Source organism: Perissodus microlepis, chromosome 22 (assembly GCF_051167445.1).
Source record: "Perissodus microlepis isolate ML-2025 ecotype Zambia chromosome 22, ASM5116744v1, whole genome shotgun sequence".
Classification (NCBI taxonomy): Eukaryota; Metazoa; Chordata; class Actinopteri; order Cichliformes; family Cichlidae; genus Perissodus; species Perissodus microlepis.
In genome coordinates, this window is record NC_140481.1 from 24,001,643 (window position 1) to 24,018,587 (window position 16,945).

General features: G+C 41.1%; 1 protein-coding gene across 1 annotated transcript; it reads right to left on the reverse strand.

The window, feature by feature from the left end:
- Positions 1 to 10,475: 10,475 nt before the first annotated feature.
- Positions 10,476 to 16,619, reverse strand: anxa14 (annexin A14). Its single transcript, XM_084919569.1, has 13 exons — positions 16,534 to 16,619; positions 16,244 to 16,283; positions 15,622 to 15,718; positions 15,443 to 15,531; positions 14,799 to 14,912; positions 14,622 to 14,712; positions 14,426 to 14,505; positions 14,182 to 14,220; positions 13,910 to 14,000; positions 13,702 to 13,797; positions 13,548 to 13,603; positions 10,936 to 11,043; positions 10,476 to 10,801 (listed from the first exon to the last, which is right to left on the reverse strand). The coding sequence occupies exons 2-13, from the start codon at positions 16,268 to 16,270 to the stop codon at positions 10,742 to 10,744; spliced, it is 948 nt and encodes a 315-aa protein (XP_084775695.1). The 5' UTR covers positions 16,271 to 16,283; positions 16,534 to 16,619; the 3' UTR covers positions 10,476 to 10,741.
- Positions 16,620 to 16,945: the final 326 nt, after the last annotated feature.

The window sequence follows — 16,945 nt, forward strand, 5'->3', positions numbered from 1 at the left end:
GCCATCATGGGGTGTATCTGGGATGATCAGGAAGAGGAGTACAGAAGTCTGGTGAGGAACTTTGTCGCATGGAGTCACACAAACCACCTGCAACTCAACACCTCAAAGACTAAGGAACTGGTTGTGGACTTTGGGAGGTCCAGAGCAGGTCCACTGCCGGTTCAGATAGAGGGGGAGGAGGTGGAGGTGGTCAACAAGTACAAGTACCTCGGGCTGTGGGTGGACAACAAACTGGACTGGTCATGCAACACAGAGCACCTGTATAAAAAAGCCCAAAGCCGACTGTACTTCCTCAGGAGGCTGAGGTCTTTTAACATCTGCAGGAAGCTCCTGAGGATGTTTTACCAGTCGGTGGTTGCTGGAGTACTTTTCTATGCTGTGGTGTGCTGGGGGAGCAGCACAGCAAAGAAGGACTCATCCAGGCTGGAAAAACTGATCAGGAAGGCTGGCTCTGTGGTCGGCATGAAGCTGGACACTCTGGTGACAGTGGCAGAGAAAAGGACACTAAAGAAACTGCTGGACATTATGGACAATGCTGGGCATCCTCTGCACACGGCCATAAACAACCAGAAGAGCCTGTTCAGTGACAGGTTGCTTCTCCCCAAGACAAGAACCAACAGACTTAAAAACTCCTTTGTCCCACACGCCATCAGACTGTTTAACTCCTCTCTGGAGGGGAGAGGGAGGGGAAACAGGAGGACAAAGGAGGGGGGAACAACTAAGCTGTAGTGCCTCTTCACCTCACTGTGCAATTACCTTTGTGCAATACTTTTTGTTAATAGTCAACGGTGCAATAGACTCCATACTTGAAATGTGCAATCCACTTGTATTTTTATTTTTATTTTATTCCTATTTATTCTATTTATCCCCTTTGTATATTTTTATCTATATATGTCTTTGTATTTATATATGTGTGTGTATATATATATATATATATATATATAATATTCTGTAACTCTATAACTTCTGTCGGTGCTGTGCTTATTTGGAACCGAATTTCCCAGAGGAACCCACCCGAGGGATTAATAAAGTTTTATCTTATCTTATCTTATCTTATCTTATAAATTCTGTTGGTTTGCTCTTTAGCATGCGCTGCTAATCTCTGCATCAAAAGAACCCAATCCTACCTACAATTTATCCCCGGCTACTAATACCGCCACAGCTGACAGTGAGACTAACAGCAACAGTGGCTCTGCCAGCGGCACCCGGGCTTCCACCAGCACGACAACCACAATCACAGGGGTATCGCCGAGGAAGGTGACTACAAAGCACCTTAAGGCAACTGTTGTTGTGATTTGCCACTTTATAAATGAAAATGAATTGAATGCAAAGAGTGGATAGAGTCGCATTGCCACCTCTGTGGCTCTGCTGTTTGGATCTTTTGCTTTTTAAGCCATAGTGCAGTGGGCAATCTGGAGTCTCAGAGACAGAACTAGACTACAATGTTATTTATCACACAGCAAATCAGAGTTTATTGTATTTACTTGTAGATGAAATACATTATCAGCTGTAAGAAATAATCAAAAAAGATAAAAGTAAAAAAAAAAAAAAAAGAATGGAAATCTTTGTTTTTCATATTTCTTTGAATTGAAAGTAATGTGATCAAACACACACTACAATAAATATAAAAATAAAAATAAAAATAAATGTATAAATCATTCAATTAAAAAAAAAATACTTGAGGAAATCTTACCAGTGAACCAAGATTGTTTTTGATGGAAAAACTATCCTGCTTCTGTATTTTTCAGTGTTAATGCATTGCTTTAAAATCTCGGCCTGAACGTAACGTTATTACATGTAAAGCATACAATATCATACTCTGTAAAATCCAGCACAACAGAGTGTCATAAATTTTGTTGCTTTGCTCTTTAGGACGTGAGGACAACCACTGCATCAACAGGACTGTTGAGAAAGAAAAAAAGAGAAAACAAGCAAAAAAAACAGAGCAATATAATAAACAACATCATCGCAATGATCTATGTGAATATAACAGTAAATACTAAATATTGAATATTATTGTGCTGCACGTTGGATTGACAGCGCACAGTGTGCTTTGAGGTAGGAGCCAAAAAGGGTGTAGTTTGAAGTGACGTACCCGTGAGCTCCGCCAGCAGCCAGCTGTGCCAGAGTGACCGAGCTCCAGGCCGAGGGCACCTCACCCTCGACGGGGCCCGAGCGAGCCCCAGGCTCCAGTCCCCGACAAGCAGCCACCAGGAGTGAGCCGGTGCGTACCTGGACGCCCATCCCCGGACACAAAGAACCACCAATGCACTGATGTCTGAGGGCGTCTGCCACTGGCAGGGGGAGTGGTGTGGGGGAGATAGGCCTCCATACCTTGGAGGGCCTGAGATGACCCTAGAGAGGTGGCGTCTGATACCCGACCTGACATATAGACACAGACAAACAGGCACACACAGATACAAACATCCATTCCCACCCTCATGCTCTCATATGCAATTAGTCAGCACTCACCCAACGTGGAGACAGACATAAATAGACACTGTACACACAATCACACTCCCCAAGCGTACTCTATACCCCCAGGTCTAGGTACCCTTGCCCCTGGAGGGGGAACCTGCACCCAGACCCAGGTAGTGTTACCCTCTTCCCTGGGGTGGAGAGAAGAAGACCGCCCCGACTCCGCAGCAGCAGGGAGGCCCCACATTCCAGACCCCAATTGGACGGCCAACTCCTCCTCCCAGCCCCCACGTCCCAACAGGCAACAGAGAACGGGGGTGTGTGAAGACTCCAAACCTCCCTCCGCCTGCTCATATGTAGTGTTGATGCATGTGTGTTCTAAGGTGCATTTAAAACCCAGGAGGGCATGGAGCTACCTGCCAGAGAGCAGCAGGTAAGTGCATAGCCCATCCTGATAGCCCTCAATGTATACGTGTATTTAAAATTGAGAGGTGAGCAACGGCGCCAGGGGTGAGGTTGTACACCCTGATGGTCTTCTGGATGCCGTGTAGCGTGCCCACCCCCAAGGTCCTATATGTATGTGCTATGAGAGTGTGAGTAATGTGAATGTCTAAGTTGTGGGATGAAATTGAGGCACAGGCAGCCAGAAGGGGACAAAGGGGGGGATGCCTCCCCTGCACCCTGGTGGCACACCTGCACCCCAGGGCCTTGCCTGTGTGGGTGATTGTGGTGGAGCGGGAAGAGGGAGGCAGCTGGAGATGGGGAGGGAAGGAAAGGAAGGGCAAGTGTCCCCTCCCTGGGGCCAGCTCCCCCACTGACCCCAGTAGGCACCCCCATACTCTGCAACCCACCAGGGCAAGGGGGCCCAGGCCCATCCAGACCGGGTCCAGTTCAGCAGCGCCGCCTGGCCCCACAGAGCCCGGGACAGCCCACCCAACCCCACCACAGAGAAAACTGCACCCACCCCGTCATCCACTCATCTTCCAGACTACACAAGACAATAGACACCCAGGCTGAGTTCTTCCTCCGCCTCCCCTATATCTCCCCCACCTGCAGAGTGAGTTCCTGGAGAGAGGATTCAGTTCAATTCAATTTTATTTATATAGCGCCAAATCACAACAAAAGTCGCCTCAAGGCGCTTCATAGATACAGAGAAAAACCCAACAATCATATGACCCCCTATGAGCAAGCACTTTGGCAACAGTGGGAAGGAAAAACTCCCTTTTAACAGGAAGAAACCTCCGGCAGAACCAGGCTCAGGGAGGGGCGGCCATCTGCTGCGACCGGTTGAGGTGAGAGACGGAAGACAGGATAAAAGACATGCTGTGGAAGAGAGACAGAGGTTAATAACAGGTATGATTCAATGCAGAGAGGTCTATTAACACATAGTGAGTGAGAAAGGTGACTGGAAAGGAAAAACTCAATGCATCATGGGAATCCCCGGCAGCCTACGTCTATTGCAGCATAACTGCAGGGAGGATTCAGGGTCACCTGGTCCAGCCCTAACTATATGCTTTAGCAAAAAGGAAGGTTTTAAGCCTAATCTTGAAAGTAGAGATAGTGTCTGTCTCCCGAATCCAAACTGGAAGCTGGTTCCACAGAAGAGGGGCCTGAAAACTGAAGGCTCTCCCTCCCATTCTACTTTAAATACTCTAGGAACAACAAGTAGGCCTGCAGTGCGAGAGCGAAGTGCTCTAATAGGGTGATATGGTACTACAAGGTCATTAAGATAAGATGGGGCCTGATTATTTAAGACCTTGTATGTGAGGAGCAGGATTTTGAATTCAATTCTGGATTTAACAGGAAGCCAATGAAGGGAAGCCAAAACAGGAGAAATATGCTCTCTCTTTCTAGTCCCTGTCAGTACACTTGCTGCAGCATTTTGGATTAGCTGAAGACTTTTCAGCAAGTTTTTTGGAAATCCTGATAATAATGAATTACAGTAGTCCAGCCTGGAAGTAATAAGTGCATGAACTAGTTTTTCAGCGTCACTTGGTCTTTCGTTAATTAATAGGCTGGTGTGAAAAATTTCTGCCACACCGCCCCCTCGGCCTGTGCTTCGAGATTTCTGGTAGTTAGAATGACTCGGGGGAGACCTCCTGCAAGATGTAACAGCTTCCCCCACCAGTTGAAGAGCCCCCCAGGTGGCTTAATGCACTGGCGGCACCCCGCGCCAGGGCTGAGCCCCCATACACCCACCCGCCCACAACCCCGGCGACACACCAACCAGGACCCTAGCCCCGAGATGGAGCACCCCCAGTACTGTTTTCTTGGCTATGCAAAGGGCAGTGAAAACCATATGGGCTATATTCCTTTCTGTAGTGACATAATCCAAGCTGCCCAACAAGCACACTAAGGGGGAAGTTGGAATGTTACATTTCAGACACTTCGATAAGTCTTCACATATCTCGTGCCAAAACGTCTGAACTGGTGGACAGAACCAAAGAGCGTGGATATAATTGTCCGGTTAGTTGGCTTGACAGTGTGAGCAGTTGTTGGAAGACGTAAGACGTAAAGCCCATCTTGAACATCCGATGACCTGTATAGTGCACTCTGTGTAGTATTTTGTATTGAATGAATTGAAAACTGGGATTTCTAATTAAATGAAAAGTTTTTATGCATATCTGAGACCAGAAGTTTTGGTCTAAGTTAACTGATAAATCCGCTTCCCATTTTGCAATAGGAAGTGATATTGATTCATCTGTTTTAGAAAGCATTCTGTATATTTTGGAAAGTAATTTTGGGGTTTTAAAAGTAAGAAATTGTACCACACTTGATGGTGTTTGTAGTTCAACTTGACCGGGTTTAAATTTCTATTTTACTATGGATTTAATTTGTTGATATTCTAAAAATCTTTTCTTGTTGATCCCATATTGTGTAACTAGTCTGTCAAATCGAATAAATTCTGTTCTTTCTAATATATGTTCTAAGTATTTGATTCCTTTACAACTCCAATCTGGAAAGTTTATCATATTATTGTTTTGTAATATGTCAGGGTTGTTCCAGATAGGTGTACATGGGATTAATGAAGACTCCGTCAATTTTTGGCACGGTTGATCTAAAAAAAAAAAAAAAAGTAGTCAGACAGGATGCTGTATGTATGATGCAAAAAAAAGACTTGAAGAAAAGTTGCAGAGGTTCACGTTGCTTACATTCAATACAAGCTCTAGTTGCACAACAGTGTGGTCACGATTGGACATTTATGTGGAAGCAAACTAAAATACTTATATAGAACCAAAACACAACCAACCACAACAAAGGTGCTTTTTTACTGTAAGGTAAAGCCCCCCAAAAATACAGAGAAAGGTTCAAGCTTCTTAAATTTTTTAGGAGTAGTCTCAGCAACAGCTAAGTGATTACATATTTTGAAGGTGCATTATCCTTTAACTCTGTTTTTCTGAAAAATAAATTATATCTTGACGAGTCGACAGCTGTATTGGCAAGGATGTTGCGAATAAATCACAAAAGTGGCGTTAATGCTTTTGTGCAATGACAATGCAATGTGATATCAGGTCCACGAAAGCAGGAAAAAAACATGCAAACAAAAGAAATCAAATAAAAAGCGAAAGACACTTCAGTAGATATCTGATAAGCAAAAGAAGTTACTAAAGAGTAAAACGATAGAATAACACTCAAATAGATTGATATTGGGATTTCTTTTCACATTTTTTAACTATCCATTCATCCATTCTCTTCCGTTTATCCTTTTCAGGGTTGCGGGAGCACTGGAGCCTATCCCAGCTGTTTTAAGGCAAGAGGCAGGGTACACCCCGAACAGGTCGCCAGTCTGTCACAGGGATAACAAACAGACACAGACAACCATTCGCACTCACATTCACACCTACGGGCAGTTTAGGGTTTCCAGTTAGGGTTTTCCCCACTAACTTCATGTCTTTGTCCCACGCAAACACAGGGAGAACATGCAAACTCCACATGGAAAGACCCCAGCCTGATGGTGGAATTAAAATTAGGACCTTGGTGCTGTGAGGCAACAGTGCTAACCACATTTTTAACTAATCTTATGAAATAGCATGAACTGTGATGCACATACAGTTGTGATATGTTTGAAGTTAAATTTAAATCTGCAACTTAGTAGTCTCTATTGCCCTCTTCTGCCCAAGTAACTTCATTACAAAGATGGTTATTTGTTAGGCTGTTAAGGCTGTAAAAAAGCCAGTGAGTGAAACAGGTGTTAATCTTGACTTTAAAATAATAATCATTTGTAGATAGAGTCTTACAAGCGTAAATGTCAATCAAATTTCTGGCACAACTTCACCTACTTCCAAGGTGCATGGAGAGGATGATAAACTCACAACGCAGGGACTCCAGCAAAACTTAAAATGAAAGGGGAACAACTTTAATGCGTTTAACCAACGCGTTTGGCTTGTGGCCTTGATGGACCCTGATGAAGGCCACAAGCCAAAACGCGTTGGTCAGTCAATGAAGACTCTATCAGTGCCATCAGTAATAGCAGCTTAAAACTAAGAAATACCTTTTCGTTGTTTTCAAACCCCTTTTCAGGGTCAAAGGTTTGTTATTGTCTCAAGTGAGAAACCGCATATGCCTTACTATTCTTAAATGACTGAAAGTTATCTTTATCCTACACTAACTTTGCTTAAGGGCAAATGTTTTTGTGTTTTTGTTACTCATTGGGGTTCTAGGTCATCTAACAGGAGGAAGTAAGATTCAGTGACTGACGATAAACAGAGCAACACTGGACAATGCTTAACAACGAGCAACAATAGTACAGGGAAGGTAGTAAAATATAGGTTACAAATGAAAGCATAAGTAAAACACATTGACTGAAGCGGCTCAGTCAATGTGTTTTATAATAGTTGTGTTAAAAAGTTTATGTGTTATTGTGAAATTTAAGCATTCAAGGTAAAGGTTAGCTGAAAGGGGTAACAAGAACTCATACTTTCCATACACTGAAAATAATTGACAAGGGTTAGAAAATTTGTGACACTTGTCTGTTTGATCATTTTGATGCTGAAGGATTTCTTTTTTCCTCCTAATGTTTTCAGCACAGCGAATAAAGTATCCGTTCTGGGCACTTGTGATTGCTTATGCTTATAACTAATCCAAATTCTATTAAAATTGCACTAGGGAAAATACCTTGAACAAACACAAGCATGCATACATGCACTTTCAAACATTCAGTAACACTCTGACAACTTCCTGGATGCTGGTTATCCAGGTCACACACTACGTCACACCTACCCCTCCTGAAACGTGATATTATTGTATAAAAGCTCAGTGTCCCTGAACTCAGGAACAGGTTACAAGGAGAAGTTTCAACAAAACTTAGCACAAAAGTACATTATACTCTGATTTTTGTGCAACAGAACAATTTCTGTAACATCTCTGGTGCGTCTCTGCCTCCTTGGTTCTTTCCATTATGGATTTATTGTGTCTGGGTTTTTTTACACTGGTTTTGCTGGCACAGGTAATTACCTATTTTTAAAGTTTTTTAAAAAATGTTTTATTGAGTTTTATAATGATAAAAAGTCAATAAAAGTCAAAGTCAATAATTTAGGTGAAACATTGCAGAAAATGTGTGAATACAAAATATTTCACAAACATGAGTGTAGTGAGCTGACATGTCTAAAAGGATTAAAGCATTTAGAGGAGTTTTTATGTAAAAGTTCTTGCCAAACATTGTTAGGAGGATATCTAAAGGTGAAGAAGTTTTTAAAATAGAATTACATTTGTTTAATCATTATAGATTAATATTGGTCATCCTTTCCTGCCACTAGTAAATACTCAAGAAATTTCTGTTTGTGGTAACTGTAGCAGACACTTTGGAGGAATGATTAACTTCATTCGGAGAAAGAAACCGTTAATTTCTGATCTGATGTATTAATGCCTTACTGGAAAGAAATAATAGGTCATGGAGAGTTTAGGTCATCCAAATACCATAGAATACGATTAACAGACTAAATAATGGGTTATGATGACAGCATAGGCACAGAAATTTTGCTGTTGTGCTTTTAGTCATTACATTTGTTGAAATGATGTTCTATTTTATTCCTTCTGAGACTCCAAGAATCACTACTGCCACCCTGGACAACACAACTACAGCTGCCACCCTGGACAACACAACTACAGCTGCCACCCCGGACAACACAACTACAGCTGCCACCCCGGACAACACAACTACAGCTGCCACCCAGGACAACACAACTACAGCTGCCACCCCGGACAACACAACTACAGCTACCACACAGGCTGCCACCACTACAGCTACCACACAGGCTGCCACCGCCACCACTACAGCTACCACACAGGCTGCCACCGCCACCACTACAGCTACCACACAGGCTGCCACCGCCACTACTTCTACAACTACCACACAGGCTGCCACCACCACCACTACAGCTACCACACAGGCTGCCACCGCCACTACTTCTACAACTACCAAACAGGCTGCCACCACCACCACTACAGCTGCCACCCTGGACAACACAACTACAGCTGCCACCCTGGACAACACAACTACAGCTACCACACAGGCTGCCACCACTACAGCTACCACACAGGCTGCCACCACTACAGCTACCACACAGGCTGCCACCGCCACCACTACAGCTACCACACAGGCTGCCACCGCCACTACTTCTACAACTACCAAACAGGCTGCCACCACCACCACTACAGCTGCCACCCTGGACAACACAACTACAGCTGCCACCCTGGACAACACAACTACAGCTACCACACAGGCTGCCACCACCACCACTACAGCTACCACACAGGCTGCCACCGCCACTACTGCTACAACTACCAAACAGGGTGCCACCACCACCACTACAGCTGCCACCCTGGACAACACAACTACAGCTGCCACCCCGCACAACACAACTACAGCTGCCACCCCGCACAACACAACTACAGCTACCACACAGGCTGCCACCACCACCACTACAGCTACCACACAGCCTGCCACCACCACCACTACAGCTACCACACAGGCTGCCACCACCACCACTACAGCTACCACACAGCCTGCCACCACCACCACTACAGCTACCACACAGGCTGCCACCACCACCACTACAGCTACCACACAGGCTGCCACCACCACTACTGCTACAACTACCAAACAGGGTGCCACCACCACCACTACAGCTCCCACCCTGGACAACACAACTACAGCTGCCACCCCGGACAACACAACTACAGCTGCCACCCCGGACAACACAACTACAGCTGCCACCCTGGACAACACAACTACAGCTACCACACAGGCTGCCACCACCACTACTGCTACAACTACCAAACAGGCTGCCACCACCACCACTACAGCTACCACACAGCCTGCCACCACCACCACTACAGCTACCACACAGGCTGCCACCGCCACCACTACTGCTACAACTACCAAACAGGCTGCCACCACCACCACTACAACTACCACACAGGCTGCCACCACCACCACTACTGCTACAACTACCAAACAGGCTGCCACCACCACTACTGCTACAACTACCAAACAGGCTGCCACCACCACCACTACAGCTACCACACAGGCTGCCACTGCCAATACCACTGGCACTCCAAACACCAACAGTACAGCTACTATCCCAGCCAACGCCACTACAGATGCCACACAGGACAACATTACAACTCTAACCCAAAGCATCACAACAACAGTGACTACCACCACTGCAAATGGAGGATCGGAGGTGAAAGCTTCTGTGCTTTGTCTTGTTTTTCCACTCTTGCTCTACATGCCTTGTGTTTAATTGTCTGTGAAGCTTGCATACATTAATTGTAGATGCACTCTAATCACGGAAACAAAGGACAACATCTAAGGTAAATCCTGACCCCTTTTTGTTTTGTACACAAAATATATGTAGACTTATCCTAATCTTATGTGCTCTGTATAGAATTTCACAATGTATTTCTTAAATATACAGGGGAACAGAACCATGCAGTAGAATAGAGCTAAACTCATGGTGCAACAAAAAACAAAACAAAGTGATTGTGATTTAAGAAAGAAAAAATATAATAGGTAACACAATTCAAAGCAAATGAAAGTGATAAAAGGCTTTATTACACAAACCACATTTTGATCATGTTTTATATATATATATATATATATATATATGTAATTAAAATGAACAAAAACCTGTTCTCCTTACATTTGATTGCACCTATAAGTACAAGTCAATAAGTAATATTTAAAATGTGTATACCTAAAGTAAGTGATTCAATGCAATATGAAGATTAGCATAAAACAGAGCTTATTTTTGTACTAGCAATGGGAAGGAAGTTACTAAATCAGTGAGTAGCAGGTGCAGCTAAAACTTGTAGGCTTTATTTAATCTTCAGATCGACATATAGCAAGCAGTGCCTTTAGATAGTCTCCTTTAAAGTGGTTCTGTTGGAAAAACAGGAAATAGCAAGAAAATACAAATATTTATGCAAATATTTGAAATAGATATATCAATATATCGATATATTTACTATATAATAAATATTTATATTTAGTACAATTTTATCTGTGTGACAAACCTGCAGTGCAGTGTAGAGGGAAGTGCCTGTTAATTTAATGAAAGCAGCTCGGATACAGAGTAGATCTTCCTCACTGTGAGACACCATAATCCGCTGCAGTATTTCTTTCTGTAAGAGTGAAATGAATATTGGTAACCAGTGCGTCAACAGTCTCTCCAGATGTATATTCTGTCATTTTGACCCGTCTGTACAGAGGAAGTTTGTTTTTTCATGTGCACTCATCAAAATTAAACCACTACACTACAAATAAACATGGTCTCTGCCTCTTCTAATAAACTTTATAAAATTACAGTGATTATGAGTTTCTTAAGCAACCGAAAATAATAGAAATAGCCCCAAAATTATTAAAAAATATATACATATAAAAAAACAGTAAAGAAATAAATAAAATCCTACATATTAAAATGGCTGCGGTCGATTTTAGGGATCCCATGTTGGTTTGGGTATTTCCTAGCAGTGACAGAAGTTACAGTGTTTTCACTCTCTGACATTATCTTTGAATTTGTTTAATATCTGTGAACGACGGCCACATTTTGCAGAGTCACAAAAGTGCATTTGTGGACAAGGACTTCCTATATACCAAGCCAGTGCTCAGGCATAGTAAAGTACTAAAAGTACCAGTAGGGTGAAATAATTTATGCAAATATGACTGTGGGCAGACTGCGTTTGCAAATATTTGGTTATATTAAGTTCAAATATATTCAATAGTGATCACAGGATATGGCATTCATAATAGAAACTTTCCTTTCCTAATACTGACCATCATATCAACTGATTTTTCTATTATGAGCAGTGTTGGAAGGTTACTTTTAAAATGTATTCCACTACAGATTACAGATTACATGCCCCAAAATGTATTTTGTAACGTATTCCAATACTCAATAAGTGTAACGTATTCAGAATACTTTGGATTACTTAATATATTATCATGCTTTTTACAACTACATGAATGTACTATTTCTGTGTGATGTATTACTATTACTGAAGGCTACTTGCCATACCAATACCAACTAGATTTTTAAACTTAAAATGAGTAACAGTAGGGTGGACATTAGGTATGGCTGCACTATTTGCAGCAATCTCGTATAGAAAACTATTCCAAGCGTATATAAAACAGGTCCGCGGCTCAAACCATAGTAAAGGGACCTCTGGCTAATACGTCGGGTTCAGTGTTGGGCTCGTAGCCGAAAACTAGCTTTACTTTGTTGCCTGGGTCAACTTTGCTAGCGAGAGACAGAGAGAGGCGTTGAAAGGCTGCTTCAACAGAACTTCGGAGAAAAACACGAACATAGTGTACAGTCGAGTCTTAATAGCTTACTTACAACTGGGCTACATTGCCCATAAGGCTACATTCTTTAGGGCTATGCCTGTAACACTCTGCCTATTGCCTTTATATTAAATACGTTTTTGAATAATAATTTTAAAAAATATTTCTTCACGTCATTTTGTGGTCCGCAAGTAGAGGTGACATGGGCCGCGAGACTGAGACACGGGCATTAGAGCCTTTTAATGCGTGTTTTGTTTGGGTTTCCACCGGCGTGGAATTACCAAAAATAGTGAGGGAATAGCCTAACATATGAAATAGGAAAAGACCTCAGTGTAATCCCTTTATTTCAACAAAGTAACAGTATTCTCAATACCACCCTTTTAAACGGTAACTGTAATGGAATACAGTTAGTCATTTTGTATTTTGTATTTTAAATATGTAACGGCGGTACATGTATTTCGTTACTCCCCACACACTGATTATGAGCACATCTATAAAGAAAAATCGTCACACCTCGCAACAGGTGAGGACCTCGTCAGTAGCTATTTGGACCCAGACAATACCTAGGAACTACATACCTTCCCCTTTTCTCTTTTATTTCTACTGCTAATAGGAACTCTGAAGAGATTTAACAACCAGACACAAGTTGGTAAGTTGGTAATAACCTCTCGTAGTTCTTCAGTTTCTTTGATTCTGTGTTAGCCTCTTTTTTTCAGTTTTTTTCATTGTGAGGTTAAGAAGAAGTATGGCTGAAGTTAGTTGAAAAGAATTGCTGGCAAATATTTTCATATTAAGATAAAGTCTAAATATGAAAGATTCAATAAAGTCTGGATTTTTTTAAAGTTGTGTTTTATTTCAATTTCAATCATATCTATAATCAAATCTTGTATTGGACACCTAAATAAATATTAAACTGCTAAAGTAAATATGCAAATTAAATAGATGGATATATATATATATATATATATATATATATATATATATATATATATATATGTAATTAAAAACAAACCGATTCAATATATTAAATATAAGGAAAGAATACAAATTACAAAATAATGGATGATTTGTAAGTATAGTGTAAGTGCACTATGTTAGGATCACCATAGCTGGACTCAATCATTTGATAAACCTATCAGACAGTATGTCATTTGTTCTGTGTGATATAACCCCCATATGTCCTCCAGCCAACTGTTACATATTACGTAGTTCTTCCATGAGTGCTTTCTGGTATTTGAATTTTGGCCGAATCCCTCTTTGAGTAGTTTTGAAATCTTCTCCCAAAATATCTGTATTTTGTCCTATGAACTTCTATCATAGATAAATTACCACAAAATCCTCTCACCTTCATGGTCTTAAGTCTCGTGGCAAGGTAGGCATCACGGTTTTGAATGCACTGTACTGTGATAAGACAAATATTAGGACAATATTGGGTCTCCACCTAATAATGGTAAGAAGTGCACAATAAATGTTCAAACAGTATGTCAAACTGTGTTTACCCAAAACTTTCAGACCCAAGCGAAAGTCTCCTGAAAACCTTTTCTCTACGATCTGATCCACCGTCTGCCCGAGCTCCAGCTCCAGTCCCATCAACACTGTCAATCATGCACAAGGTCGGGGGGGATGAAGATATTGGGATTTAAAAACTAAATCAAAACACTTTTTAACACAGAAAGATTAATGAATTTTTAAAAAAGGGACAGCCACCGTTGTCAAGATGTTCTACATCTCTAGAAGTCAATATGTCAATCCATTGTCCTGCCTCAGCTTTCTTCCCTTTTAGGGATGCAGAGAGAGTCTAAATGATCAGACATAATAACGATGAAACACATTAAGGGTTAAAGGAGTAAAAATGTACAGTTTTGTTTCAACTATTTCAGAATCAAGTAGTCAGTAGATGTATTTGGTTTAATGTATTAAAACAGCACTTTTTACTCCAGTGCCTTTTAGTTATGTTTGTACATAAATGTAAATAATACCTCAATGTCTGTCTGAACCACACCAGCGACACATCCTTTCTGTTATGAGAGGGGGTGAAAGAAAAAAACAAGAGGAACTATAATTTCAAAAGCTGGACTTAATTTCAAATATGTGCTGTACTGTTTGTGTTCCCAGTGAAAGTTATACACAGGCTAAAGTTAAGCGTAGGATTTCATTCATTGTAGATCAAATTCTTTGGTTATAATTCAATCAAAGGTGATGATCAATGACATAAATATTTACATTTAGCAAAGCTTTAAGAAGCTTCTCAAAGTCATTACTGGTTTCCGATTCGATTTCCTTTTCCAGATCCTTCTTATACACTAAAACAGGAAGAGCAAAAAGAAAAAGACGGATTAGGATTTAAATATCTAATGTTAAATAAACAATCTTTTTGGTCATTTAAAAAAAAAAGTATCATAAAAGATCTTTGACTTACTTTCTTTGTATGCAGCACTGATGTTTTGCAGCTGCTTTCCAGATCTTGTGCTCAGAATTTCCGCAAGTGTTTCTTCATCTGTGCCCAAACCCTGCACACACATACCATGCACATTTCTTGATATACAACAGTTTTAACATCTATTCCAAAATCCTAAAGATGAAAGCAACCACTCACCGCCATGGCCTCCTGGAGACGGTAAGCTTCATATTCCACGGGGGTCATCAACAGTTCCACCAAAAGAAGCTCCAGGTCTCCAGATAAAGCTTTCTTCAGAGCAGTTATTATATCCTAATTCACCACATGCATAAATAAAATAACACTGAATTAAGTCTTATTTTGACTTGACTCAGAGTTTCACTCCTGGTTTTCTTTTTGTAATTCTTGTTAAGTTATTTTAGTAAAGAAACAGTAAATATCTAGAAAAAACCTCTGACTAATGGAAAAAAAACCCAGAGTACACTTGGGATTGGAAGTGGATTCACACAAAACCTGCCTGACTATCACACTATGGTGTACTCTTTCCCTGTAAGACACACTACAGTTGGGCATGTGACAGTAGTTCTGAAGTTGCTAAACAAAGGTGTGTTTACACCTTTAATGTCACCGTTTTTTTATTATTTGATCAGCAAACACTTCAAAGTTACAGATGAGCAAGGCTAAACTTTTGTAACTACTAAACCTCAAACTGAAACTTCAGTTTCATTGCTTAATATATTTTATTGTAGGAGACAACTTTACACTTCATGGTTTCCACAAAACCATTAAAGTTTTAATTTTGAAACTCTTTGAAAAGGTTGTTACTGTTTCTATTTTCTCACCTTATGTGTTAGCTCCTGAAAGACCTGAGCAATTACTTGCCTCTGGGCGTTGTTCCTATTGGTTAGTATTCTCAGTAGCGTCACTGTGTCTGAGCAAGATACACGATATTCAATAAATTACCAGGAAAAGGGTGGAAAGAAATCGTGGGAATTTATTTTCAACATATGCCAATGAATGCCTTTGTTTTCCAGTGCTGTCACGATCTCCGTCACATCTCTGTCAGGGTGGAAATTGGAGTAGGGTCGTACTGTTCCAAGGGTACCCCAGTACATATCCTATTTAATAAAAAGGGACAATAATTGTGGCATCCACTCTCTATAAAATATATAAAACAACTGAGTGGCAAGAATCAAGTGAAATGTGTAACAAGGAAACTAACCTCATACTGAGCATACCACAAAGGTATGGAGATGTAGAACAATACAGATCAGACATGCTTGAATTTAAAGAATGCTAAGTATGTCATACTTCTGACTTCTAGGAGGAGGTGCTCGCATGTGTGTGTGTGTGGAGGGGGATGGTTCAACACAAACTATTAATACAAGTAATTTTCAATAATGAAACAAATTGGTTGAATTGTATTACTCGGCTTTCTTGATATTTAAAATCTAAATGTGACATTGCGCAGCAACCTTCAGAGCACTTGTTTATAGACAGCAATAAAAGGTATGTAGATAGCCAGACTGAACATGACTGCAGATAAGGCTATTTGCAAATGTGGAGTCTTAGTGAGCAGAGTAATAAATCTTAGTGAAGAGTGAAGACGGGGCAGAGGTGTAATTCTTGAAATGTTTACTTACATAAGAGTCAGAGTACTCTGAATCCATGGCTTGCTTGTATCTAATGTGAGCAAAAACAGAAATGGCAAAGACATTAACAGGCCACATCACGGAACAAACAGATAATGTAACTTCATTTTAATAGGTTTAATAGAGATTCTCCAATGAAACTTAAAGTCTACAGCATAGCTTTTGAGAATCTAGGAATTCGTGACAGTAACATATGAAGGAGGAGGCCAAGTCCGAGCTGATTAGCGTTAGCCACTTATTTCTTAAACAAATTATTTAAAATGAATTGTTATTTTTCTTACCTGTAACAGAATACTAGGCCAGCTGTGACAAGGAGTGGAGGTAGTGTATCTTTTTTTTTTTTTTTGTACAACCTCTCCGCCAACAAGCCCTGTATTTCAGTCCCACCCACAGTACGCCACAGCTGCTTCCCGTACACCCACTTGCGTGTCAGTCACAGATACTGACCAATCAGTGCCCAGCATGTTCACAGTTTCCCTGCTCAAATACTGTGGCAACCCAGTTATACTTGAGCGTCAAGCAGGAATCTTGATAGTCAGGTTTGTTTACAGGCAACATTTTCTGTGGAATTTGACCATCATTTGTACTCCACGGCTGACTTTCCCCAAAATAAATAATTGACACGCTGTTGCTTTGGGCCAAACACAGTTCATGACATTCAAAGAAGAAATTGTAAGTTATAGCTTTGGCATG